The sequence below is a fragment of the Mixophyes fleayi genome, chromosome 12 (assembly GCF_038048845.1).
Source record: "Mixophyes fleayi isolate aMixFle1 chromosome 12, aMixFle1.hap1, whole genome shotgun sequence".
Taxonomy (NCBI): Eukaryota; Metazoa; Chordata; class Amphibia; order Anura; family Limnodynastidae; genus Mixophyes; species Mixophyes fleayi.
Genome location: NC_134413.1, coordinates 34,106,440 through 34,134,157, shown reverse-complemented (window position 1 = coordinate 34,134,157; position 27,718 = coordinate 34,106,440). Strand labels below are relative to the sequence as shown.

At 40.7% G+C, this 27,718-nt stretch overlaps 2 protein-coding genes across 2 annotated transcripts in view; one reads left to right on the top strand and one right to left on the bottom strand.

Annotated features, from left to right (window-relative positions):
* Positions 1-3,418: 3,418 nt before the first annotated feature.
* SRP54 (signal recognition particle 54) lies at positions 3,419-22,025 on the bottom strand. The gene is made up of 16 exons (XM_075192668.1): positions 21,800-22,025; positions 21,220-21,326; positions 20,306-20,397; positions 17,249-17,333; positions 15,783-15,887; positions 15,559-15,625; positions 15,270-15,327; positions 14,773-14,923; positions 13,463-13,611; positions 12,592-12,692; positions 11,069-11,155; positions 10,082-10,155; positions 9,450-9,558; positions 6,971-7,141; positions 6,369-6,464; positions 3,419-3,762 (listed from the first exon to the last, which is right to left on the bottom strand). The coding sequence occupies exons 2-16, from the start codon at positions 21,295-21,297 to the stop codon at positions 3,671-3,673; spliced, it is 1,515 nt and encodes a 504-aa protein (XP_075048769.1). The 5' UTR covers positions 21,298-21,326; positions 21,800-22,025; the 3' UTR covers positions 3,419-3,670.
* Positions 22,026-22,106: 81 nt separating this feature from the next.
* Positions 22,107-27,718, top strand: part of LOC142108797 (uncharacterized) — a 40,173-nt gene continuing 34,561 nt past the window's right edge. The window contains exon 1 of the mRNA XM_075192670.1: positions 22,107-22,262. Coding sequence (XP_075048771.1) covers positions 22,166-22,262 — 97 coding nt within the window. The 5' untranslated portion in view covers positions 22,107-22,165. The remainder of the gene's footprint in view (positions 22,263-27,718) is intronic.

The following is a 27,718-nucleotide window of genomic DNA, read 5'->3' as shown; positions in this document are numbered from 1 at the left end:
AAGACACGCTGCCATCACCGACATGATCTTCGTGAAGACCCCCGGAGCTGTGAAGAGGCCGAAGGGAAGAGGCCGAAACTGATAGTGGGAGGTCCCCACTGTGAATCTTAGGAGAGACTGATGATCGCTCCAAATGGGAACGTGGAGGTATGCGTCCTTTATGTAAATGGAGGCCATAAACTGATCTTTCTCTAAGCCGTTTATCACCGACCTCAGGGACTCCATCCGAAATTTGTCTACTCGTAAGTGCACATTGAGGTTTTTCAAGTTTAGAATGGGTCGAAAGGACCCGTCCGGTTTCTTGACCAGAAAAAGATTTGAATAAAATCCCTTCCCTTTTTGGTTGTCTGGGAACCTGCCAATGACTTTTTGCAAAAGAAGAGAGGCGACACAGGCCTGTATTGCCTGTCTTCTTTGTGGATCTCGGGGAAGCGGTGTTACAAAAAAAACGATGTGGTACCGGACCCAGCAGGTCTCTGACCGAGAGGCCTCGAGCACCTCCGCGGACCGATGACGTCATCATGGCCGCCGGCAAGGTATTCCAATAACCGGCGCTCTATGCCTGCAGTGGCAGCGCCGGTTATCGGGGGAGCCTCCAAGAGTGACAGCGGTCCGGGAGACCGCCTGTCACTCTGTAATCTGACCGCTAATGCTCTGCCATTGAGAGCAGTCTGCTCCCTCTGACAGAGCCCGGTCAGTGCTGCATCTTTTCTGGGAGTGTGCTCTCTATAATAGAACACACTCCCAGCTCTGCCCTAAGCATAACTATTCTAAAAAGTAAAGAAGATTAAAGTTATTAAAAAATAAATTAAAGAAAAAAATAGCTGTTTCTAAAACTCGCCCAACTCCTTTGGGCACCTAGAAAAAAACTGACAGGAAGAGGAAGAGGCAGGGGGATTGTAGAGGGGAGGGGTCTGTCAGCAGTGCTAAAGATTAACTAGCTAGGTGCCAACTCCCGTGCTCCCCTCCACAACCCATGGTAAGCAGTGTCCCCCAGACTGGATGAAAGAGAAAACATGTATATCATCTATGATGGGTCTTAAGCTGCATAGTAAACCAGACATACTCCACACCAATAAAAAGTTCTGTTATATTATCAAGGGTAGTGCGGCAACAAGGAGCGTCTCTGACTTCTGAGTTTATTTTTACTTTTGTTTAGGTCTCCTTAAAGTTTTTCTTTTTACCAACTGTAAGGTTAGTTCTGTTGTAATGTTCACATAGCCAAGACTTAAGTGTGATTTATAGTTAGTCAAAAGTGTAGTATGTGCATCTTTGAGTGATAGAACTTATCTGTCTGTCCAACCTTTTACTTTTAAAGATACTTTGGTAGTCTCTGCCTTTTTACCTGGGATATCGGTCCCTGAAGTATCAGCATTCAGAGCTTCAGATTTGTTTCCCCCCGAATGCTGGAGATGTCATTGGTGAAGTCCTCTCTTTGTATTGGGTTACTGGCGGCTGTAACTGTAACCTCTGCTCAACATTCTCTACTCTACCCTCCTCTCCTTACCTGTTGCTAAACTAACTACGGTCCTCTTCCTCCTCTGCAAATCACTGTTTTGTTTTTTTTTCCTACTTGCTCTCACTCAGACTAGAACAATCTCATTTCTGCTACCAACTCCGGGTGTCTCTTCTTTTATTCTAAGCTCTTTTATTTTCTCACTTCCTTATAGCTATATGTATCTTTAAAACTTTCCCAACTGGGTTGCTACACCCCTGAATCTCCCCTTTTATTGTCTACCACCTTATCAGGGGCCTTTATTTCCACCACCTGTGTACCGCTTCACAACTCTTTGCTTTTCCTCCCACACAACTATTGCTCTTTTGTGTTTTCTTTCACTCCCCTCTTTTCTCCTTATCACAGTCAGTTTCCATCTTACCCCTCCTCTACGTTTAGCTCATTCTCCGACTGTAATCTTTCAGAATACTTTTTTTTTGTCCTTAACCATTTCTTTCTGTCCATGTCTTTTTCACTGTTTCTTTCTCTCCTCTTCAGCCCCAGCTCCAACTTACTTTACATACAGAATCAGGTGTTTGAAACCAAACAGCTTACAACATGTTTGAGCTTTATATGGCTCAAGGTCAGTCCTCATTTGTGGAATGAGGTAGAGCAGGTAGAATGATCTTGTGCCTGTCAGCAGCACCGATCTTCTGCACCTTTACATTTTAATGTCACAGCCTTATTCCTGTACATTTTACAATACTCTATAGTTTAACATATTTTACACATGATCGCATTCTACACCATCTCCCTCTGCTTGTATCCTTTGTTACACAGAAATTACTCCTGTGAGAACATGTCCTGTAGGGCTCTACAGCATATCCATAGGCAGAGTACAGGAATCAGCAACAGGCGACTCCATTGGGACCAAGCATTCACTCTCAAGCATCACAACACCTTTCCCATACCAGCATATAAAACAAATTTCTACTATAGCACTTGAATGCAGTGAAACACTTTATTCAAGACCACTGGACGTGAATACTTTAAACTATTAGACTGGTTTAAGACTGTGAATGGAACCAAGGAGATGAAGATAGTATAAATTTATAATTCCACTAACTACATGGCCACCTACGTTCCTTGGCTTGAATTTTCGGCTACTTAACATGTTTCCCCCACCTTCTGTTTTTTCTTGTCATCATTCCATCTCTTCCTCTCAACTATTCTCATACAGCCCTTTGCTCCCCCAACCTCTTCATCTCACAATTCTATTAAAAGGGGACATTTTCCCCCACAACCAAAAGCAATCAAGCCCAGATTAGGCTTCTCCAGCACTCTCAGATACATACAACAGATGTTAAACATAACCAACTTCTACCTCAACCCTGGTTATTACCCCCAACTAAACCATTATAAAATAGTGTGTTTCTTAATTTTGTGTTTGTAGTTGCTGCAAAATCCATATAGTCTAATTAAATGATGCTCTCCATAAATTTTGAATATTTAAAATAACTAGGAAAATGTTAAAAGGCACTGGCTAGGGTTAAATGCAACGACCAAATAAGAACAAGATTGTAGTGTGGCATATAACTGATTGGACCAGGAAAAAATGATAGCCACAGCGTAGTATAGATTAAGTTCCTAAGGGGAGAAGTTTATTTTATGAGCAAGGTAATTAGCATATAGATTATATTCAACAGTATTAGATGTGTAGCTCCTATATTACATTACTTTACGTTATACAAACTTCCCACTTCTCCCTTAAACATGTTTGATTTGTATTCTTCTTATGATTTTTTAACATGTTTTTAATCCTATATAAAATCCTTAAAAAAAAAATAAAAAAAAATTAACAAAATTTACTCATTAACAAATTTATTTTACAGCAGACAAATTTCCAGGGACCTGTCAATGAGCTCAAAGTGTGTACAAACATGGCTGTAAATATTGAATTTATATTGAATTTTTAATGTCTGGTATTTTTTCAAAATAGTTTTATTGGTTTCATAATTTAAAATTTGGTATCCGTGCCCTTGTTTGAAGTTTAGCAAAGAGCCAACTCCAAAGTTAAAATAGCTGAGGGAACCATCGTAAAATGATCACATAATCTGAGTCTCTTTATCCATTTTATTTCATGGCTCTTCCAGGAGAAACAGGGCTACCTCTCTGCTGGAGGAGCTTCGCAGTTCTCAGTAGGAATGATGCGTCAACGGTGTTAGAAGGCAATGGTTACATGTTGTTAAATCCCATCATTCCTTTCATATTCCCTGCAGCTCCTTGTTGAAATTGCCTCATCATGGACTGAAGTCCGGCCATTCCACCTGACAACACAAGAAATTTCAGTGGTCACAACATAGTATTGGACAATAGTCTTGTTGTTCAGTTTTGTTATTTTTACAATTCTTCATTTTGAACGGTCAGTCGAAAATACAAGGAACAGAACAATATAACTGTCAGAAACCAAAAACACCAGTGTGCCCAGGTCAAATATGTAAAATTATGTCAAAGGGAAATAAAAAATGAGAGACAGCAAAAATATCCAGGGATCCTTTACCACCGGGGCCTCAAATAGAGTATTCAAGAAACTATGGACAGAGTTCCAGAAGGGGGGGCGATAATCTATCAGGTCTCCCATATACGTAGCATAGCGCCGCTGTGATCACAACACGAGCAGTCAGGTGAAGCAAAGGGAAACGTTCTGTTAAGGAGTGTGGGAGTATAGTACCAGTGATAATACATTTTATATGAGGTCTCTTATTTTGGTTGAGATAGAGCGAAATGGGATGGTCCAAGATCTTTTTCCCATTCAGCTTTATTATTCAACAGTTTTAACAATGGTTTTAACTACCAACCACTGAGACAGGGAACATAATATCCAAAGAAGAAATAAACAGCATCACAGTTCATGTAGATCAGGAAATGCTGGAAAGCTTTAGGCTGAACAGCTTACGTTGCTATATACAATAAATTACATGTTTGGAGCAAACCACAAATTTTGACTGCTGCACAGCTTCAGAGGGGTCTGTCGGCAGTACTAAAAGTTAACTAGTTAGATGCCAACTCCCAAGCTCCCCTCCACAACCCATGGTAAGGAGTGTCCCCCAGACTGGATGAAAGAGAAACTGTTATTCAGTCTTTATAATATTAAATTATCCAAGATATGGTGGTGGGTCCGATTACATATCCCCTATTAGGTGAAAGACAGAGCATTTAAAATTGTAGCATTGTATGTTCCGTCTGTTGGGTTCTGAACCAAAAAACATGTGAATGTATTCTTGGTTCAATGACCAAAGGAATAGAAGATAATGTTTTTGTATTTATGTAGCAAGTTTCAAAGACCCATAGGGAGCTTATTTGTAGGAAAGGGAGAGAAGAAAAAAAAAATCAAAAATCAAAATTTACCTACAGTCTCTAGTGCAGTGTATCAAAGATTACCTGAACGGAGAAAATAAAATCTTCTTGCCGACTGCCCTGGGTCAGGCATTGCATGGGAATGAAATGAACAGACTAGATCTCGCTGCTGATTTTAACTATACAGTGAGAATAGCCTTCACATTGTACACTACAAAGCTACAGATGTCTGCTGGATGTCCAATGGTGTCAAAGAGCACCATACATTTTGTCTCATACCCAAAGTAGCCAGCAAAGATTTTTCCTCGGTTCAACTAATTTTAGTTAAACAACTGTAGACAGACAAGGGATTTCAATTTTAGGGGGGGGGGGGGGGGTGATGGGGTTTTATGGGTTTTTACACGTGCCAATAAAAGACATCACAAAAATATCTTGGACATATACTTCAATGTCTTCTGGCCACATGCATTTTAATTGTGCTCTCACTCAATTCAGAGTTTATCAGATTTAGTAGCCTAGAGCAGGGTTTCCCAAACCCAGTCCTCAGGGCCCCCCAACAGTGCAGGTTTTCCCTATCTCCTTGCTGGAGCACAGGTGTGTTCATTACTGACTGACACATTGTAACAGAGACACAGGTGGTCTTAATTATGTCACATGTGATCCAGAAAACCTGCACTGTTAGGGAGCCCTGAGGACTGGGTTTGGGAAACCCTGGCCTAGAGGATTAAAGGGATCTGCTTCACAGAAGTGGCAGGGACCCTAGCTGGAGACCCCCACCATTACTGCAAGTTGAGGCGGCAATATACTTTATTTATTTTTTACTTTTTATTTTTTAAACAGCAGGCAGTAACATAACAGGGAATTGGAAATGCTAACTATGGTTGACAATAAATGCAAGGAGCGAACATGGACAAAGCATACATAGTTTGGGTGGGGTACAGCATATCGATGCTGAGTACTCAGACAAAACTTACGCCAACATGAGGACTTCGAAGGGTTCCTTCTTGACAATCATCGATGACGACTACAACCAATCACGATCAAGTAAGAAGCCGGCTCCACTTCATGACGTCATTCACCATGGCGACGGTATTATCATTGTTGTTAAGGGGGTAATGTAAGTATGCACTCATGTACAACGTAGTTTACAAAGCGTTCTACATTATACATGAGCGCATACTTACATTACCCCCTTAACAACGATAATACAGTCGCTATAGTGAATGACGTCATGAACTGGAGCAGGATTCTTACTTGATCGTGATTGGTTGAAGTCGCTTTCAAGAGTAGTCATTGATGATTGTCGGAAAGGAACCCTTCAGAGTTCTCATATCGAGGTAAGTTTTGTCGGGGTAGTCAGCATCGATATGCTGACTACCACTGCATAGTTTAGGAGAGGGGATCAGGGGCGAGTGGGAGGTGGAAGCCAGTACTAGGGAGGTATGACCCCACATGCAACAATATACTTTAAAGGGAACATCTACTTCCTCCCTTTTGCAAGTGTCCCAGTAGAAATTTTAAACAGGAAGCACATTTTTCATCCTTTAAATGTTGTGTAATTGTCCATCACACTTACCCATATGTTGTAACACTCTGGGGTCCATCATTTTTGCCATTTGTTGGTTTAATTTGGCCATTTGTGATGGATTTACGTTTTTCGACATGTCACCTCCTGTAAATAAAATAGGGTCACAAATTATTTTATAAGTTATCAGACATGTAAACTCAATTCTATCAATGCAGTACAGAACTTTGTATATCTTTCTACAACAGTGCTGGGAAAGAGGCAGCCCTCCAAGCCTTCACCCCTGTGGCCCCCAAGCCCTTCTCGCGTTAATAGCAGATTTGCTTGTAACACTTATTTAAAATGTCTGCTGACATGTTATTACAGGTAGGCGTCTCTTCCTTTCACAAAATGTATTATTTTAACTTATTACTGAGCTTAAGGGTAATGTTCGGCACTTTGAAACTTGAGAGCTGGCCATGTGGCCCCATAAGTATCAGGTTGCCTATTACGGTTCTTCTCGGAAAACATTGAATGCACAGTTAAATGGCACGATTTCAAAGTATTTTATAAATAGTATCTAGTGTTGTGCCTTGTCTTATACAGACCCACAGGACTATATCAAACACTACATTAGTTTTATGTAAACATGCTGGTGCACACTGGGCACATACCTTTGAAGAGTCCTTTAATACCTCCCATTTTTTTAACCATTTGTGCAAACTTTGTGTATTGTGCTAGCAGCTCCTGTACATCTCTTGTAGATACTCCAGATCCACGGGCCACTCTTTGTATTCTACCAGGTTGCTTGCTGAAGAGTTTGGCGCCATCTGTATTATCCAGCTCTACAAGAAAAAACAAAGGCACATACTAACTCCAATCCAAACTAGTACATAGGGGATTGTAGATGGAAATGTCTGTGTATATTAAACCCTATGGCAGCACACCAGAGGAGCTCTTCTTCCTCGGAATCAAGACAGGATAGCAGATACAAGGTAGAAAAAGGAAGATCCCCTTATTGTAACCCTGCGATTATATGGAAGAAGACCCTGCGATATGCCTCATACACTAAATATTTAATTCATCTATATTTTTCAATAATTGCCATTGTAACCAGTGTGTCCAGCCCTACTCCAAAAGAAGCTAAAAGAAACACAGTCAAGTCGGTCCTTAAACTACAGGTTTTGGAAACTTTAAGAACCACTGCTTGCTCTTCTGAAGTAAAGACAGGAGGACCACTCCATTATTTGATTAGGGAGGTGACAAAAAGATCAATGTAGTCAGTTCAAACCTTGCAATACACAATATCACTATTACAGCATCAGTTATTTTGTATACATATATCTATTATAGGTATACACAAACTGTTAAGACTGTTTATCAAACTACAAATGAATTTCTCACAACAGATTTAAACATTAATATTCCTCCCTTCCTGCTGTAGTTCTATATGGCAGGACTGGGCCTTATTTCATGTTGTTGTTACAGTGTATGCACTTCTCCGTTTGGGATTCCATACAGAAAACAAAAGTCCTGTTTAAATGCATAGGAGACCTGAAAGGTTTATTAAAATCCATGCAAAGCAGTGACTGCTCAGGAAGTCCACTTCCCAGAATATAGATCACCTATAACAGCAGTGGGCAACAGGTGGCCCCACATGCCAGAGTGAGTTTTCACCTGCAGCCCCTAGCTCTGTGTTTCTGTTATAAAACAATGAAGAAGACTGAACAGGAGCAGCTGACTGTTGCGTCACATGCCCTCCTCTATACACCACATGTAGGTCACGCAGCACGTGGTCTCCATCCTCTGCGGTCTCAAGCTGTGAAGACAAGTCATTTTAGGCTGTAAATGACCCAGTGAATGGGGGGGAAAGGGAGGTCAGAGTGGCATATATGGGACGGGGGACTGGGAGGATCAGAATGACATGTCGAATCTAAGAACATGTGGGGGAATTCTGGAGCAAGTGGGAGGCATGTGGGGGTGCAGAGGTTGTTTTGGGGCTGAAATCAAGTGTAACATGTAGACATTTTAAAGGTTGGAGGGCTGCACATGCGGCTCTTAAAGTGCACCAGGTTCCCATCACTGACCCTTATGGTAACAATGCAACAAAATGCTCTGCCCACTGCAGGATGCTTAACACATGCCTTATCACCTGGAGGCTGAGTGCGCCCCACTGAGGATTCAGATTATCTACCACTGTGCCATGGTCTGTCAGGGTCTTGATTGCTCTGCCCTTGAGGAGCGCTGTTCAGGTGCTCAGGTAAAATAACTTTTTACAGAATGTCAGAATTTTGATTTGCAAGATTGACTCTGGAAGAGACCAAATAGCTTTGGCGCATTGATCAAAAGAAATGTTCCCCCATCTCAGGAGGCTCATCTGTAGTGACTACCGGCTGCAGCAGAACTGAGAAGGGTCTCTATCCAGTAGGTCAAGGAGGTAATTATCTTGTGATATCTGACCAGATAGGTCTTGAGACCTGTTCCACAAAAGTAGTGCATTTGGATGGCGCACTTGTGGAATTGTCCATATGACACTGCTCATTAAAGAGCTGGTCTGAAGGAACTGATAAGACTCTCTGTGAATCAGTCACAGGGAACTCCTTGATTTCCTGAGGGGCTACCTACTTGTCTAACGCACCATCCTCGTTTTGTTATCTTAGTCACTCGAGGAAGGGTCCACCATAGATTACACATAAATATAATATATAGAGTATAATCTGAGGGAGGAGAATGCTGAGACTTGGGGAAATAAATTGCCAACATAATTTAGGAGAAGCAGAAGGGAGTGGTAATAGAGAGGAGGAATCCGTTCTTGTTGTCCAGTGACCTGAAAAGGAGGTGGGCAGAGGGCCTAACAAATTTATTAAATCCTTTCTTTCTACACAATTATGGGACAGCCACAGCCGTCCCCTGGATCAACAAGGAAGTGTTCACACACCCTCTGTCTGCTTCAAGAGGATCTGCACCCCACCTCTGTCCCAATCCTTAGTCTGAGTCAAGGGGACCCCCAGCTACAAGGGTGGAGTGGGCTGAAAATCCCTGCTACCTTCTTGGACACATCACCCACTCTGGGTTCCCATTCTGCTGACGGAAAAAAACAACACACATTCTTCATGGTATAATTAAGCCATTTAATATAAAGTATTATCTTACCCTGGTCGTTCATGCTGTCCATTATGGTCATAAGTTTTTTCAGTCTAGCCATTGATTCTTGCTCATTACCCTTACTCATAAAATCTTGTCCAAAACCAGGAATCATCCCCTGTCAACACAAATATTAAACATTTGTGTTAAAGGGCAAAAAAACTAATGAAATCCAATATAAAACACATTACATGTGTAAATGACCTATGTCAGTATATTAGATTCTATGTACAAGGTATCTCATTAAACCCTTATTCTCAGGGTACCTCCATCACACCACACAAATATGTATTCAACATCACAAATGGAAGCAGTAACACAGAGAGTGGGGGGGGTCAAATACATCCCCTAAATGTGCCACATGTTTATACTACTTAGTGTATAGAAGCAGAGGAGAACAAAAAGACAGATTGGAGCTTGCCTTAAAATTGAACGCAATAGAAATAATAGCGTTAAACAAATTCCCTAGTTTAAGAAATGTGTTCACCATGCAAGATACAGTTATAATAACAAATATTAAGTGCGCCAACTTTCTGTTGGATACCAGGAAGTAATATAGATTGATTTACTATAATTTTTAGATGTGGCTTAGTCTGCAAATCTGACAAAACAGTAGTGGTGGTATTGGCACATATACTTACCAGAATCTGGCTAAATGGACCCATTTTCATGATATTTTGAAACTGTTCATACATATCTCTCAGTGTGAACTGACCTTAAATTTAAAAACACAGAAATAACACAGAGACCATTGATTATTTCAGGCTGTAAAGCTCTACCCTGTCAAAGTATGTGCCATGACTAAAGATGTACCAAAATCTAGAATTCGGTTTGGCGTTCTGGAAAATTTTGCTCTTTTCCATGGATACAGACAAATCTTTTCTCAACATAAATATAAACCCAGGCCCTCTATATTATTAAGACAACTGTTTAACCTCCCCGCAGTCTCTGAGACAGTGGAGTGGTTCCCATCACCACACTAGCTTGCCTCTTAATGAGGGAGAAAAGGCAATGCTTAAGTAATGTCAGTGGGACCTCATCACTCTACACCCTCACCCTTCGGACTGGAGCCAGGTCAGGCAGTGGGGAAGTTGGATACATGCTGCTGGTTATACTCCGCACCACTGCAGGTACCCGTACCCTCTCATACCAGTCCTAACACCAGCCACTCCTGTATATAAGCAGTGACTAATGTATTAATTGTATATAGGCATTTTGTTGGGCTGACAAATAATGGTATGGCATATAGTTACGTGGCACCTTTGCCATCTCAGGCGTGAACAAATGCCAATGAAATTATAGCTGTATATTAAACCTAGATTTTTTTCCCCAATTAAAAAACAAAATCAACACACAAAAATGTAAGTTATGACATCGAAAATGACATCAGTCCCATGTGCTATTTAAAATTTTCCATTTGGACATCACACCCCTAAGCTTCAATTCAATAGTGGTTTCTCTGCCCATAAACTATATAAATGTGTTTATTTGCTGCATACAAAACCACAAGTTTCGTCCAGAACATGTACAAAGCCTAACTCTTGTAACTAAAGTAATGATTTTAGTTTACCGACCCAGTAAACTGTTTTAGCATTATTCCATCAGTAGCCATGTGCATGCTTGCTTACCATGTTTCAACTTCTCTATTAGAGCTTCATTATCATCTAGCTTCAACTCGTTCACTTTATCAATCAATCCTTCAATGTCTCCCATTCCTGTGGGATACAAAATTGTTAAAAAAAACGATACAAAAAACCAAAAGAGAAAAAAACCCCAAAAAACCCCAGAAAAACAGTTAGACAGACTAGGGTCAATTTTGATAACATTTGTATGTCTGTGTGTGTATGTTAGGGAATTTAGACTGTAAGCTCCAATGGGGCAGGGACTGATGTGAATGAGTTCTCTGTACAGCGCTGCAGAATCAGTGCCGCTATATAAATAAATGGGGATGATGGGTTTATTGCAAGCAACCTGCTTATTCAAAATAGTAAATTTTGCACATATCACCTTCATCCTATAAGGAGTCACAATCATTCAGGTGGAAATTATCTCCTTACAAAATGGGGAGGACAACTCCCAGCTTCTCTTTTTTAAACTAGTTGACGTTATGACCCCTGCGCTCCACATATTTTATAAAGGCAGATGAGGTAGTGAGCAACGAAATGATTGGGGACCTAGAACACCCCACTTTACCAATGTGTAAAGTGGACAATACTTTTTCCCTATTGGCCATACATGAGAACTGTCCTCTCCTCTCCCCTCGTACAGAAACCAGGTGAAAGACAGAGAGAGAACCCTTACTCCTCTATATAGAGGAGTAAGGGTTATTCAAATCCTCAATGACCAATCGTTTTAGCTTCCTGATTTGTCCCAACTACTAACTCCCCCTGTAGCCCAGCCTAGAAAATATTCAAATAAATTCCAATTTGAAAAAAAAAAAAAGCAACAGCTACCGGTTTTGGTCAAAAACAGATCGTGCTGCATACTTGTCAGTCCAGCACTTCAGAAACCTGTCAGTGTAATGCAAGTTCACCATAGAAATCAATGATCTCCGATTATAGCTGTTCAGCGGATTTCATTGTATGATGAATGCAGCTTGGAGGAAAAGTCTGGGAAATTAGACCTTACAAGATACTATTATCACAGCATTACAACTAGGACACCTGTGAAACCATAACGCAGGTGTCCTAAGGCGAGCTCAGGGTGGACAGGAACCTCCCATGGAGCAGCAGGACTAAAAAAATGCCCTATTTATATTTAATGACCGATTTCATAATTAACAAAATATTTGAGAAGTGCAATATAGTTTGTATTATCTTTTGTATAATTCATGTTTATGCTGTAATCCTCTCATATTGTAGAAAAGAAACAAAAAGCACACTTTCTGTATTCCAACCACTCAAACTTAAAACACACTTTGGTAAAGGATGGGGTTCAGACAGTTTGTATTATGCCCTCTGGAGGTACAAATCCCACTTGATATCTTTGGGAGAGGGCACAAGACTATATATTTTATATTAAAAATGCCTGCCATGTGAAGGAATTCTGTGTACCTGGAAATGGTAAATATGTTTGCTAAAATAGAAATTAAATGTTAGAGCATACAGTATGCAGACTGTACTGTTAAATTCTCATTGGAGTCATCACTTACCCAATAGTTTGCTGATGAATGGCTGTGTTTTAAATGGTTCAAAGTCATCTATGTGCTCTCCAGTTCCAATGAAAATAATTGGACTCTTTGTTGCAGCAACACTGTGGCATTGGAGGGTAAGAAAAGTAATAAGTGGGTGTCATTGTATGTACACAGTAAAAAAATACCCACAAAAAAAAAAAAACAACATAGTCCTATGTATTATTGGAGTTATTATTTTGAGTTATTCAAAATACAAAAAACAGTTATAGGGACTTGAACTTTGTAAAGGTTTATCAGCACACAGACACTAGACAGAAAAGTGTTTTGCGAGTGAATCTAAGCCTCAGAAAACACCCTACAGTCACTTTAATGGCACTCTTAATGGGAAAATAAAGTTCATATACAAGCATTTCCTGGACACCGCATATAAGATGCAGACAGACAAAAATCACAAACACAGCGTTTATAAATAGAGTAGTAAAATGTTCATCTGGGTGTATCCTCAAACTAATTTCACTCCCCCCCCCCCCCCCCCCCAAAAAAAAAAAAAAATTAGGAAAAACAATCCAGCAATTTTTACTTAATTTTTCACTAACGTAACAACCAGTGCAGATTGCATACTATCAGTCTGTACTACAATCAGTGCAAGATGCATTTTATACAAGTCTCCCTAATTAAACAGTAGATTTGAACCTTGGCCCATGACAACTAGGTCATACACTAGGCCAGTGATGGGCCGCATGCAGCCCTCCATGCCCGGCTCCTTCCAGCTTTATAGTCAGATTTGTTTTGTTTGCACTACCTGCTGACATGTTATTACAGATATGGTCTCAGAGACACCTGACAACAATCCATATTCCATTATAAAGAGCAGGTACAACAGACTTACGCACTGAGGGCTCCTCCTCCTTTCGCATGACCATCCAGTTTGGTTACAATCACCGATGCTACATCCACTTTATCTTTAAAAGCTTTGGCCTGAGCTTCACAAGCTTGTCCAATTGAGGCATCCATAACGTATACTATATTATCTGGTTGCTTAATATAAAATGATAAACAAGTGTTATCAACAAATATTGGTTGAATATTTTTGGTGTTTGTTTTTTTAAGGCACACCAACTCTATTGTTTATTTCCCCTCTGAAATTGCCTAATGAAAATAATAAGAAAATATTGTATAATATTTTGCAGGACTTTCTCTAGCTTCTAGAAAAGATTAACCAGCTGTGCCTGCATAGGTTGCCATGAGTAGAGAACCATTGTTTTGCTATAATATCTATCTCTTGCAAACAACATCTTCCATTCAAACATATCATGTTTGATAATCCACCCTCCGCTTGGGGATATTGCCTATCAAAAAGGGTAAGATTTGAGATCCGTTCTACAAAACCAAGATATTGAGCTAGACAATGTTTCAAAATAATGGTGGTCAGGCCTGCAAAACCCTGGCACCTTATTTTGTGGGCATTCAGGAGGCTCATTCTATTTAATGCTTTTTCTAGTCATTTTGACATCAGAATTAATGTAGTGCATTCACAGCGTCTATCTAGCAGGTTCACCGGTGAGGTTTTATCACTAGTTGATAGCCCAAACAGCAGCTTAGCAATTGGCTGGCTTATGCAAACATTTCATATTGGCATTCTGATCAAATTAGGCAAACCAATGAGTCTTTCCAAAGACTAAAGGCCACTCAAGGTCCATAGGAAGAATCAGGTTTCCCAATACTGCTGTAGATGAATGGCACACAAAAAGGTCAACTCATTACTCCAGAAATGGACTATATATAGTGTGTTAGCATTGGGCTTCCACAATTTGACTAAAATGCGCTAAGAATGTCCCTCTAATTTCAGATACAATACTATGCTGGTATGATGCACATACATATAAACATACACACACACCTATTTTGTGCTTTATATTTAAAGTGTGCTATTACACCTTGGTTGAAACTTGAAAACAGATGACTCATTGCTGAACAATGGTCAAATATAGGGCAAGAACTAAATAACATCTCACAACATAGTCAATCAATCTGTGCTCTCCTGCTGCAGACAATTGTTAGCCCAGACTCAAGTAGGGCTGAAAAATTAACACACTGCCCTTATTTCATGAAGCAGTTTGTTTGTACTGCAATAATACACCAATAATGTGAACACTCATTTAGGAATCACATGCACAATGATCAGGGAAGTTTCCTTACAACGGCATTAGAAACTTGAAGCATTTCTTCAAAAAGAGAATCCTCTTGTTTGTGCCGACCGCTTGTGTCCACAATGATTATTTCAAAGTTCTCATTCTTAAATTTCTCTACACCTTCATAAGCGATGTTCACTGGATCCATCTCTGTATAACTAAGATGAAAGTAAAAAGAAAAAACTTTTTATTTTATCCCAATAAAAGAAAAACAAAAAACCAAGCTAGTACATAACAATGGTATAACAAGACCGAGTCTTGTGGTGACGTCTCGAGAAAACATACTGGAATATAGGGCCCTAAGGGGTAGGAGTATGTGTGCTAAAGACTGCCTTTATTCCTGTGAGTAACTGGGTTAGAGTAAAAAAATTTTTTTGTTGTTGAAGGGTTTCAGGGGAGCATAAACAAGACCTTGGGGAATATCTGGCTCAATGCCTCAGAGTCGGCACCCCTCGGATAAATTAGGTTACAATGGCTGCTGCAGCACACTCAGAATCAACTTACCTGCCATAGAACGGTATCCTGGCTTTTGTAGCGTTCTGTTTCAACTGGTCAAAAGCTCCTATAAACATAGATTGTAATTTATGAGTTGCACGCAGTAGTGCATTAACAGATTGCTTTCAGGAAAATATTAAAATGTACATTCCATATGCTGACAGACTACAGACTACAAGCTAACAACAATCCTCAGCAGCAGCTAGCAGGGCATGCTGGCAAATCTAGTTCTATCATGAAAACTGGCAAGGTGCCTACCTCTGTTATTATTGTCAAACAGTTCTGACTGGACACTTACCTGCTCTGAATGTGTCGGCACATATCAAACATGTTTTCCAACCTTTTCTCTGATAGTAATATGCTAGCTGAAAAACAAACAAAAACCATCAAGATTAGTAACCGCTCGTTCAGCGCCAAAACTGGTTACATTAAAATATACAAAAGCATTAACAGGCCAAATACATTAATGATTATGGATCCAACCTGTTACAGAACAGAACTCGTGTTGTTTCTTTATCTTACCTTGGAACAGGTGGTTGTTTTTCCACTTCCTTGTAGTCCTACAAACATTATAACATTTGGTTTTCCTTTAGTGGGTGTCCATGCTTTTACTCCGGGATCCACAAGCTTTGGAAGATAAATAACCATTAACATACATAAACAGCGAACATTCACTAGAAGAAATTCAAGTCAAAACACAATACCCCAACTGATAATAAAATAATCTGAAAATACCCCAATCTTCCCACATTACTACTCCTTACACTATCTGTCTATGACTTCTTGCTCACCTGTTTCCCATAACACTGCCTCTGTCACATGCAGTTCTGCTGTCACCAAACACACAAGACGACAGGTTACTGCCTTCAACAAGATCAGCAGTCAATCTCAAATACTCTGTGCAGCTGTGAACACTGATCTGATTAGCATCAAGTTATTCTATACCAAAACACTTCAAAACTAGGAACAAATGAACAAGCAGAAGTTGGAGACGAATTATAAAAAAGGCGCTCTTGCTACGTGCCTCACAATATCATGTCTCTACAATAATCAGTTTCCAAGACATGATGGGTGTTTTACCTCAACAACATCATGCTCATAATCTGGTAGTTAGAGTATTATGAATGGGCAAACATATCTGTTTCAGAGAAAAATTTAAAATATCAAACAAAAATAATGTATAAGCACATTTACACACTTATTTAAAACCAGACTGTTTCGGAAGCCAAAAAATTAGAAATAAAGTAGAACCAAGTTAAAATTTGAAAAGTATCAAGCTTAGAGAGGATTAACATATGATAAGCCCATGTTCAAAAGAAGTCAATCCTGTGCCCATAAACCTTAAAATATCATCAATTTATATAGCGCCACTAATTCCCTAATATAGACACACAGACAGAGAGGGAGAGCCTAGGGTCAATTTTGATAGCAAACAAACATAGATAGCAGCCAATTAACCTACCAGTATGTTTTTTGGAGTGTGGGAGGAAACCAGAGCACCCGGAGGAAACCCACGCAAACACAGGGAGAACATACAAGCCCCACACAGATAAGGCCATGGTTGGGAATCGAACTCATGGCCCCAGTGCTGTGAGGCAGAAGTGTTAACCACTGGGACACTGTGCTGCCCAATATACCTGTTCTTAACACATAACATTTATGATGTTATCAAATACTTTTGTCTAACAGAAAGGAGTGAAAGAAGATATAACTAAGTGTTAATTGCCACAAAACCACTGGCAGCGTTGTCAAATCTATCCTCTCTCTCTTCATTAAAAGCATGACGTTAGGAAAAACAGATAACATCTGAGAATAAGGGATATACCAGTACATAGTAAGCATTTCTGGAGCAGGCAGCTAGCATGTCATGCAAGTCGTTTTTGATGTACCTCATAGTAAAACAATATTAATGCTTGAGGCTTAGTCCACTTCAGACCATCATAAAAAATCCCCCCCGCCCACCCTCCAAAACCCACAGTATAAACTACCTTGACAAGCTCCTTGAAGACAGAGTGCTGTATCATCTTCCTCTTATTGAGGCCAGAGGCCATTTCTTCCAGATCGATTGCCGACCTAAAGAGAAAGCACCATCTCATTTTTAAACATAATACAATTACAGAAACATTAAAGACCACTTATTCTCTTGTTGACTGTAAAAAAAACCTCCCCATCATAATAGATGCAATGTATGAATCAAATTATGCAATGTACATGAACACTATAGCTTTCTATATTTTTAGCTATGTATGCTGTTTGCAGGTGGACCCTTGCTGAAACAGGAGGTGAGTTGTTGTCAAACAGTTTATATAGTGTTACAAATAAATACACGTTGCAAGAAGTCTAAAATAACATACTAATACAAGCATTGGCTGTATGAGAAGCCTCCCCAACTATCCTGGAGATTATATCTGTCAAGCTGTGTGCTGTTCTACATTCCATCTTATTCAAAAGTGAGTGGAAAGAATATTTATCCCCATGTATTGTACAGCTACTTTTTCTCAGGGAACGGTGCGTGCCTTCAAAATAAACAAATTTCAGACCACTTTCTATCAAACTGCTAGTATGGATAAACACTGCTACTGTCAGCATATTCTATGAACACATTATGGTTTCATAACCATAAATCAGATGTTTGAGCACATTTGCACAATATCTCCACCATCAAAATGTAATCACAAAATCACATTCAATCTAGTATGTGAGGGAGGTTCACCAACTAACGTGGACCAGACCAAGTGCAATCAAAGTTCCAACACCTTGGCGTCGCAATCTTTGCTAACCTTATTTCCTCCTTACTAAACTATTTTGTCAAATTGAAAAGGCATAAAAAAACTACTAGTTATCCCAGTCCACAAAAGAGGTAACAGAAGCATTAAGTAAAACGATAAATGTATTTTTACTTCAGCAATTTACAAGGCAACAAAACGTTGGTCTGGAACATAAACAGCTGACTGACAATATTCCTACATTTTAAAAAGCTTGTGACACTTTGGATCGTACTAAACAGTTAACCAAACGTTGAGACATCCAAAATGTATTCCAAACTGGGCTTGCTCAATGGAAACAAATCCTGTCCAACTCCTATAGCCAAAAAGAATAATCACAGAACAGATGCCAATACCAATTATACATTATGGAAATGTAAATTTACGACAAACCCCCTCAATTTCCCCTTGGCTAGCCAGATACACTTTACTCAGTCTGCCGTTTTGCTCTGTAACTACAAACCTTGTGATAGGCTATCTGATATAGTTTGGCTGCCCCTGCAGTCTAGACATAGAGATGACATCGCCTGGTTACATTTGAAAGGTTTTCTGGACAAGTTACCTGAACAAACTTCTCACCCCTGCAGCCAACAGCATGAAATTTGAATACGATACCATTTCCCATAGAGCTGACCATTGTTAGAATATCATCATCATTTATTTATATAGCACCACTGATTCCGCAGCACTGTACAGAGAACTCATTCCCATAAGTCCCTGCCCCATTGGAGCTTACAGTCTAAATTCCCCAATATAAACACAGAGAGAGAGAGACTAGGGTCAATTTTTGATAGCAAAAAATTAACCTACTAGTATGTTTTTGGAGTGTGGGATGAAACCGAAGCCCCCGGAGGAAACCCACGCAAACACGGGGAGAACATACAAACTCCACACAGATAAGGCCATGGACGGGAATTGAACTCATGACCCCACCGCTGTAAGGCAGAAGCGCTAACCACTAAGCCATCTACCTGAGCCACTTAAATATACTATCTGTGAGATCATTCAAACCTTTTGTCATCCAGGTCTACAAGTATGTATATAGTTGTAATGCTTAACGTCTTTTACATTGAATAAGGTCATAACAGTACATGATGATCTAGAGCATACTTGAAAACTAGAGATGACTCAATGTGGGGAACTTAATTCAGTACAAGGTCCCATAGGAGCCTTCGCAATGTGCACCTCTGCACACTTGGAGATATTATATTACCTTAAAAACATCACTAAAATTCTTCGATGTTTGGGTACTGAACATTCCATGGAACCTCGTGCTGAATTAAATCCACCCCATGTGTTTAGGTAGGTCTTAACCTACAGCAAGCCACCTTTCCCGCATAGCACAATATGCTCGCAAGTAATTGGATGCCCACTGGACTTGAGATCAAAGTATTAAAGACTTATCCAAGTGTCAACTTAGCATATGGATATAGGAGACTAAAACAAGTTGCATTGTGGTCAGTGTGGTACACCATAACCAGGGTGAATGATGAGCAAGAGAATAATCAGAGACAGGCCAAAGTCAAAGTAGGCGGACGACAAGGATTCAGTCAGAGAAACCAAAGGTCAGGGTGGAGAGTGAGTGAAGAAAACCCAAACATTTGGCCAAAAGGTCAAGACAGGCAGCAACAGGAAAAGCCAGAATATGAGGCAGAGATCAGGAGCCAGGAACACAGCATACAGGAGCAGCTGGATAAGCAGGCATGGGCGCCATCATCGGCACTGAGGACAGGTCCATCTCTATAAGTCCCGCTACAAGATGCGCACTCCATGAGCTGTGACCAATGGATTCCCCAACTAGAGATGAAAGCGTCCTCACTGCTTAGCAAACTGCTGCAGCCAGAAAGAGAAGACTGAGGGCTAGATTTACTAAGCTGCGGGTTTGAAAAAGTGGGGATGTTGCCTATAGCAACCAATCAGATTCTAGCTTTCATTTATTTAGTACCTTCTACAAAATGACAGCTAGAATCTTATTGGTTGCTATAGGCAACATCCCCACTTTTTCAAACCCGCAGCTTAGTAAATCTAGCCCTGAGACTCTCTGCAAAGTGAGCAACTAGGGCAGCGGCTTCTGACCGACGCATTAACTTTGTGAACTTCACAATGGTCCAATAATTGCCTAAAGACAGGGTTGCATTGATGAAAAGCACGGTACGAGGACAAGAGAACAATATATGATATTATAAGTAACAGCATGCCAATTTTCCAACTCAATACATAAGATTGATTGGTATATAAGAAACCGTACAAGCCTTCTTATTGTATTACCAGCGCACTTACTTGACATTTTCTCTCAGCTGCTTTACAAGCTTGATGTTGACATCTGCTTCCAGTAAGGCTGTGCATACTTCTTTAAGCATAGCACCGAGCACCTAGATATAAAGCAAACAAAGCACAGGAACGTCGTAATACTTTCGCAACCATTTACATTAATGATCTAGCCCTTATAGTCGCATCTCTTACACCAGTAAAAAATGTTTTTAAAGTCCTTTGACAGCATTGAGTCAATATAGGCCACTAACAAATCTTTAGCAGCTTCTTCAAGAGTGCGGTGTTTAAAAGATAAATACAAATTCAACAAATATTAAAAAGTAAGGGAGGGTCTGATTCATCAACCCTGCAGGTTAACACTGTTAGATTCAGCGCTACTAAGATCTTATAGCTGCTTACATATAAGATTCAATTTTATCTACACAGTTCTAGATCTAATAGTGTTGCTGTCAGAGGAGATCCTAGACCTCTCCTACACCTCTAAAGCCCCCCCCCCCCCAGCATCTTAAGGAACCCTATAGCATCATAGAGTTATCACTGGGTTTTCTAGCAACCTATACACAATGAATGCAAAAGTGTTCACAGTACACGCACAGGTGATCAATTGGGCAGGAAGAGAAGCAATTTAAATCTGGCAACTCCCTGGACCACTGAGCTTTAACCATTAACAAACACCATTGCTCTACATTGGCTCTATCAGGACACAAATATCCTGCAAACGGTAGCCAATAAATCATCTGAAATAGATACTATTTCTATACCATATAGGAAAGACCCACTGATTAAAAGTTTCAAGATATGACATGTAATTTTCACTACCAATTAAAGTTTATATTCAGGGAGCATCAAAACACTCTTTTACGTGAGTGTTTTGCAACACAAGGGAAAAGTAATTAACCCTAATCCTAAAAAAGAAGTCTTACCTCTTCATTAATAATTGTGGCATTGCTCAAAGAGCGCAGAGCCGACGTAATCTTCCGTCCAAGATCCGCTAAAACCATTTTGACGTTGTTCAGGTGTCCACCCTAACCTATAACCAAGGAAAATAAATATAACAATATTAATTTATATCTGGATTTCCTGATTCTTACTAATAACAACGTACACTGTTACAACCAAATGTACTGAATAAAAGCAGGTTAGTTTACATATAACTATAATTCTCGGATTTAATATATATCTAAAATCAATGAATCCTAAGCGCATTTGAACACACATTTGTTAGAGGGATTTTGAAGATGGAACCATATTTAGTATATGCATGAATATATATAAAGTACAAAGGATATCATACATATGTGGATGGAGGAGTGTAGAAAACAGACTTATGTCATAATAGCAATATAAAATAATATATAGCAGTCCAGTGTGACATTTAGAAGAAGGTACTGCGGCTCTCCAGCTGCTGTGGAACACGAATACGCATCATACCCCCTGGGACTTGTAGTCCCACAACAGCTAGTGATCCATAGCTGCCTATATCTGGTGGAAGATGTCAATTACCCTTCGTGTAACAAGCCTGGTATACGGGCGTCCTCTGGCTCTCCAACAGCCGCTTGTTTCCGCCCCCGATGGGCCGGGTCCTCTCTGGTCTTCCTCCACTGACCAAGTTATGGAAGCCCCCGACTAGTTTCTAAATAAAATCGCAGCTAAACCCCAGCAGGACTCTGTATCCCCCCAGCTTCCGCTCTATAGGAAACGTCACCACTTGCTAACAACATTTAACCTTTCCTTGGCATTCTTTTTCCGGATCAGCGGGTCTACCATCGAGTTCTGTCCTTCTGTCTTCTAAATATCTCGATGGTAAGGACGCCATCTTGGTACACCCGTCGGGAATAGAGAGGTTGGAATTAACCTGTGGTTTCCGAGATGGATCTTCTTCAAGCCCAAAATGCTATTCTCAGCCTGCTGGGGCAGGTGTCACCGGGCGTCCTGCACAAGGTTATTCACTGGGTGAAAAACAGCAGTAAGCAGTCCCAATGGTCATTCATGTGCTGTGACGTATTTAGATCGCTGTAAATGTAACGCATACAGCAGTGCATTGTAGGGAGCAATGCAGTCCTGCAATATTTGTGTTCTATAAGAGACTCACGCAGAAAACAAATATATTTTATTGCTACTTTCCATGCGTTCTTAGGGAAAATCAGAGTAATTGACACTGCATGCTTGTGTGAGATGTTCTCTCAATGTCTGTTATCAAGATTTTGCTTATAGCCCAGTTGCATGCAACCTTTTACACTGATATTCAACTAGAAATCCCAATTATGTTTCACTAGCCAGAGACTGTCAGGTTATGTTGGGACTTGTGGGTTCCAAGCTGCTGACAAGCCATAGGTTGTCTATTTATTGACATGATACTCTGCATAGCCAAATGTATGTGGATTACCTTCTATTTAACGTATTTGGCCATTTCAGCCACACCACACAGCTAACAGGTGCAAAAAAAATCAAGCACACTCACCAAAGTAAAACAGCAGGAGCATGGTTTGTACTGAAAAGCTTAGTGATTTTCAACATGTCACTGTCATAGGATGTCACCTTTACAACAAGTCAGTTTGTTAAATTTCTGTTCCGCTAGTGATGCCCTTGTGAACTGTAAATGCTGTTATTGTGAAGTGTAAATATCTACGGCAACAACATTTCAGCCGTAATGCAATAGGCCACGCAAGCTCAGAACAGGACCACTGAGTGTTGAAGAGTGTAGCGTGTAAAAATTGTCTGTCCTCCGTTGCAATACTCCCGATGACTGAACCGCCTCTGGAAGCAACGTCAGCACAAGAACTGTTCATCAGGAGCTTCATGCATTGGATTTCCATGGCTGAGTAAATACACACAAGTTTCACATCACCATGTCCAATGTCAAAAATTTGACTAGAGTGGTGTAAAGCACACCACCAGTCTACTCTGTGGCAACGTGTTCTCTGGAGTGACAAGTCATGCTTAACCATTTTGCAGTCTGACAGACGAATCTGGCTTTGCAGGATGCCAGGAGAACGCTTCCTACTCGAATGTGTACTGCCAACTGTAAAGTTTGGAAGAGGAGGAATAATGGTCTTTGGATATTTTATTATAGTTTAGCCTGACAGCAGTTGCATTACAATTTCACTTCACTGGAACTATGAGGCTCAGGCTGCAATTGTGGGCAGTACGGTTGCTAAGTAGATAGCTCTTCTGCCTCACAGCGCTGGGGTCATGAGTTCAATTCCCAGCCATTGCCTTATCTGTGTGGAGTTTGTATGTTCTCCCTGTGTTTGCGTGGGTTTCCTCCCAGTGCTCCGGTTTCCTCCCACACGCCAAAAACATACTAGTAGGTTAATTGGCTGCTATCAAAATTGACCCTAGTCTCTCTCTGTCTGTCTGTGTGTGTGTGTGTGTGTGTGTGTGTGTGTGTGTGTATGTTAGGGAATTTAGACTGTAAGCTCCAATGGGGCAGGGACTGATGTGAATGAGTTCTCTGTACAGCGCTGCGGAATCAGTGGCGCTGTATAAATAAATAAATAAATGATGATGATGATGATGAACAGCAAACAGTGACATTTTAGAGCAGTGATGGACAACAGGCTGATCTAGGGCCGCATGATGCCCTCCAAGCCTTCACCTGCTTCCTCCAGCTCTTTCCTAGTTTATTATCAGATTTTTTTGCTGTAGCTTGAAACACTTGTTTAAAATGCCTGCTCATATGTTATTAAAGATAGGTGTCGCTTTCTTTGATTAAATGTATTGATTTAACTGAGATTAATGGTAATATGAGGCCCTTTTGGAGGCTAGATTGCTGCACCATGTGGCCCATGAGGTGTTTCAGGTTGCCCATCTCTGTTGTAGCGAATCGTGCGCTTCCAATTATGTGGCAGCAGTTTGGGGAAGCCCCTTTCTTTTTCAACACGAGAATGTCCTCATTCACAAAGTGAGGTCCAACAAAAAATGGTTTCCCAAGCTTGTTGTGGAAGAACTTGACTGACCTGCATAGAACTCTGACCTCAACCCCATCAAACACCTTTGGTACGAATTGGGACACTGACTCACTCTTGAGGCTGAATGAATGCAAATCCCTGCAGCCATGTTCCAAAATCTAGTGGAAAGTCTTCTCAGAAGAGTGAAGGCTCTTATTGCAGCAAATGCTGGACCAACTCCATATTAATGTCCATAGTTTTGAAATGAGATATTCAACAAGCAAATATGGATGTGTTTATCGGGTATCCACATACTTTTGGCCATGTAGTTTATGTATCAACTGCAATTAGTTGATGCACTTTGTGAAAATAAGAACTGTGCTTCTCTGTTGTATTATCTAGAGGTTGTATTAACTGTCTAGGGATATGCCTAAGGTAGCACTGTTCAGGGGTGGGCGGCAGAAAAGTTGATTTTTTATTTTTTATAAATTATTGTATTTACCTCCATCTTTTATTTTCAGAGTAAAAATAACAGGGATGGGGGTGGTGGATAGGGGAGCTCTAGCGTGCAGGGTGTACTATAACTAAGTTAAGACATTTTCCCTTGGTGCCTAGCGCTGCCAGGTCTTTAAATATAGCCCTGGCAGTATACTGTTACAACCGATTTTTAAATATACACAAATTTAGCAGCCATACACACCACACTTTATTAGTACATCTGTCTACTAAGGAGTTATAGACAAGTCTGAATTTATCTGGACATGTTGACACATGCCTACTCCACTGTGTGCCGTAATGCTTGAAACTTAACTTGACGTTCAATCTCTATTCCAAATAGATTGTTCAATATCATTCTTTTAGGTGCTTGGTTAGATTTATATGTGGTGACTTGTGAAGCCACTGCATTAAACTGAATTCACTGGCATGTCCTGGACTTTCCAGGACTTCCTCAGCTATGTGACATGGAATATTGTCTTGCTGAAAAAAAAACTATTCTCTACTGGGTACTGCTATTCTAAAGGAATGCACCCGATCACCGGGAATATTCGGATATCCATGAGCTCAAGTGGTCTTTACCATATCGTGGTCCATATGTTGCTTAACACAAAGTTTGTTCGCTTTTGTTGGCCAACGGTCTGTTTGCAATGACTGAACCACAGTTAATGTTATTTGGGTGCTGTCCCGTTCTTCTGTGGCTGTCCCGGGACGCCCATTTGCCGCTGCTCCTTCTGCATAGCAACCAGGCGACCTTGCTTCCGGTCACCTGGCCAGCAGAACCGCGCATGCGTTCTCTGACCAGGCAGGGGCTGGTGACGTCACCGCCGCTGGTAATTAGGATCTCGACCAGCACTGTTTAAGGAAGTCCCAGACACCCTATGGGTGCCAGAGTACCAGGTCCCACCTCTACTCCAGAGTTTTCTGTGTACTGTATTGACTCCTGGTATTTGAGTTCAGCCCGTTACTGACTCCTCTCTGATTGTTCCCTGCCTACTCTGGGCAGCATGGTGGCTAAGTGATTAGCACTTCTGCCTTACAGCACTGGGGTCATGAGTTCAATTCCCGACCATGGCCTTATCTGTGTGGAGTTTGTATGTTCTCCCCGTGTTTGCGTGGGTTTCCTCTGGGTGCTCCGGTTTCCTCCCACACTCCAAAAACATACTGGTAGGTTAATTGGCTGCTAACAAATTGACCCTAGTGTGTGTGCCTGTCTGTCTGTGTCCACCTCTGTGTGTGTGTGTTAGGGAATTAAGACTGTAAGCCCCAATGGGGCAGGGACTGATGTGTACAGCGCTGCGGAATTAGTGCCGCTATATAAATAAATCGTAATAATAATAATACTCTTTCTTCATGGATTCTGACCACTGCTTGCTTTCTGACTCTTCTATTGGATCACGTTTTGGTACTGTCACTGTTCACCTGGTTCTGACCCGGATTGACTGACCATTCTGCTTCTGCCTCGCTGGCTGCTCTACTTTAGAACCGCGACCTGCGCGTCCCGCGCAGCCAAATCCAAACTTCTGTGCAGAGGTCCCTGGTGCAGACCAGGGCCTAGTTAGTCTCCGCAGTGCTAATACCAGAAGGTAGCATCACACCCTAGTGATTCAAAGATAAATAACTAAAATGTGAAACAAATATTTGGGGGGTAAAACAAATTAGGGAGTGTTTATTGTCCGATTGTCTCATGACGCAAATAAGCTTGACAAGTTGTTCAGACTGTTATCAGAGCTGTAAAACTGTTGTCCAATTGGAGTGTCCATTTTTGTGTGCTCCATTATACAGAAGTGCATATTCAAAATTTTTCGGAGAGACTCTCCGATTTCTTCCATCCACGCATTTGTACCATACACTACATTGACAGATGCACAGGTATGTAAGCCCCAATGTTGTATTCATCTGATGAATTGGGTATTAATATTTTGTCTGTACATAGATGTATGGACGTGTTTGACATCTTTACTCTCATTCCACTTATGTTCCATTGTACTACCATATTGCAACTTTAGACTATTTACACTTACCATGTGTGTATGGACAATACAAATTTGTAAAACCATTCAGGAAAACCGATCCCAATCTTATGGGAGTCACTTGTCTTTAACCATTAATTAAGTTTGAAACTAGTTTACAATAAAAATAAATTTTACTGACAAATGACTCATTTAAAAACAAAGTATGTGCAGGGGAGATACCTGTGTTTGACTCAGCAGGATAAATCACATGACCTGACAATCTGCTATTTTCCCCTCCACCGCTTCGCACTGTTTGAGACAACCCCTTTTACAAAGCATTTGTCAACCTGTTCCCAGCAGCCAGTGATAGAAGGCACAGCAATAAGATACAATGTGCTATTACATTGCACAGAGCCATGGCCTTGTGTTTACTGAAAAAGTCATGACTGCAGTTTCACTATACGTATAAAGTGCTCTGACTACTGTAATAGTACAGTACATTGTAATGCTGGGTCTGTAAGTTCTAGTCGCTGGAAACCAGTTGTGATTGTTCACGGAAAATTTATTATAGAGATGGGAGGACATTATCATCATCATCTGCTTATACAGTGGCAGCACTGGACAGAGAAGTGACATCAGTCCCTAGCCAATTGGAGCTTATAGTCTAACACACATACACGCACACGCTAATTGACCTACTAGTATGTTTATGGAGTGTGGTAGGAAACCTGAGCATCTAGAGGAAACCCACGCAAACATGGGAAGAACATACAAACTCCACACAGATAAGACCATGACCCCAGTGAGGCAGAGGTGCTAACCACTCAGCCAGCCTGGGTCCAAAGGCTGGTGCAATGGGAGCAATAGGCTGGTACATAGTGCTGAAGATAAGTTTGTCTAGGCCTATTTTGGGTTTAAATTCACACCTTGAGATTATGGTGGTTTCTACTGCCTGAGCCCAAGTGGACATGCACTTAAACTGGTTATCACTGAGCCAGGTACAGATTACACAGGTCTGCAATGAAAAAGTTTTTTTTAATGAATTTATGTGATACTTATAGATTTTTGGCTTCTGAACATGA

Excerpts from the sequence above, each read along its gene's own strand:
- SRP54 (XM_075192668.1), bottom strand. The coding sequence starts at position 21,297 with ATGGTTTTAGCGGATCTTGGACGGAAGATTACGTCGGCTCTGCGCTCT. Across the intron at positions 15,328-15,558 it reads TGCCGACACATTCAGAGCAG|GAGCTTTTGACCAGTTGAAA; the intron begins GTAAGTGTCCAG and ends CTATGTTTATAG. Across the intron at positions 3,763-6,368 it reads CAGAGTGTTACAACATATGG|GTGGAATGGCCGGACTTCAG; the intron begins GTAAGTGTGATG and ends TTGTGTTGTCAG.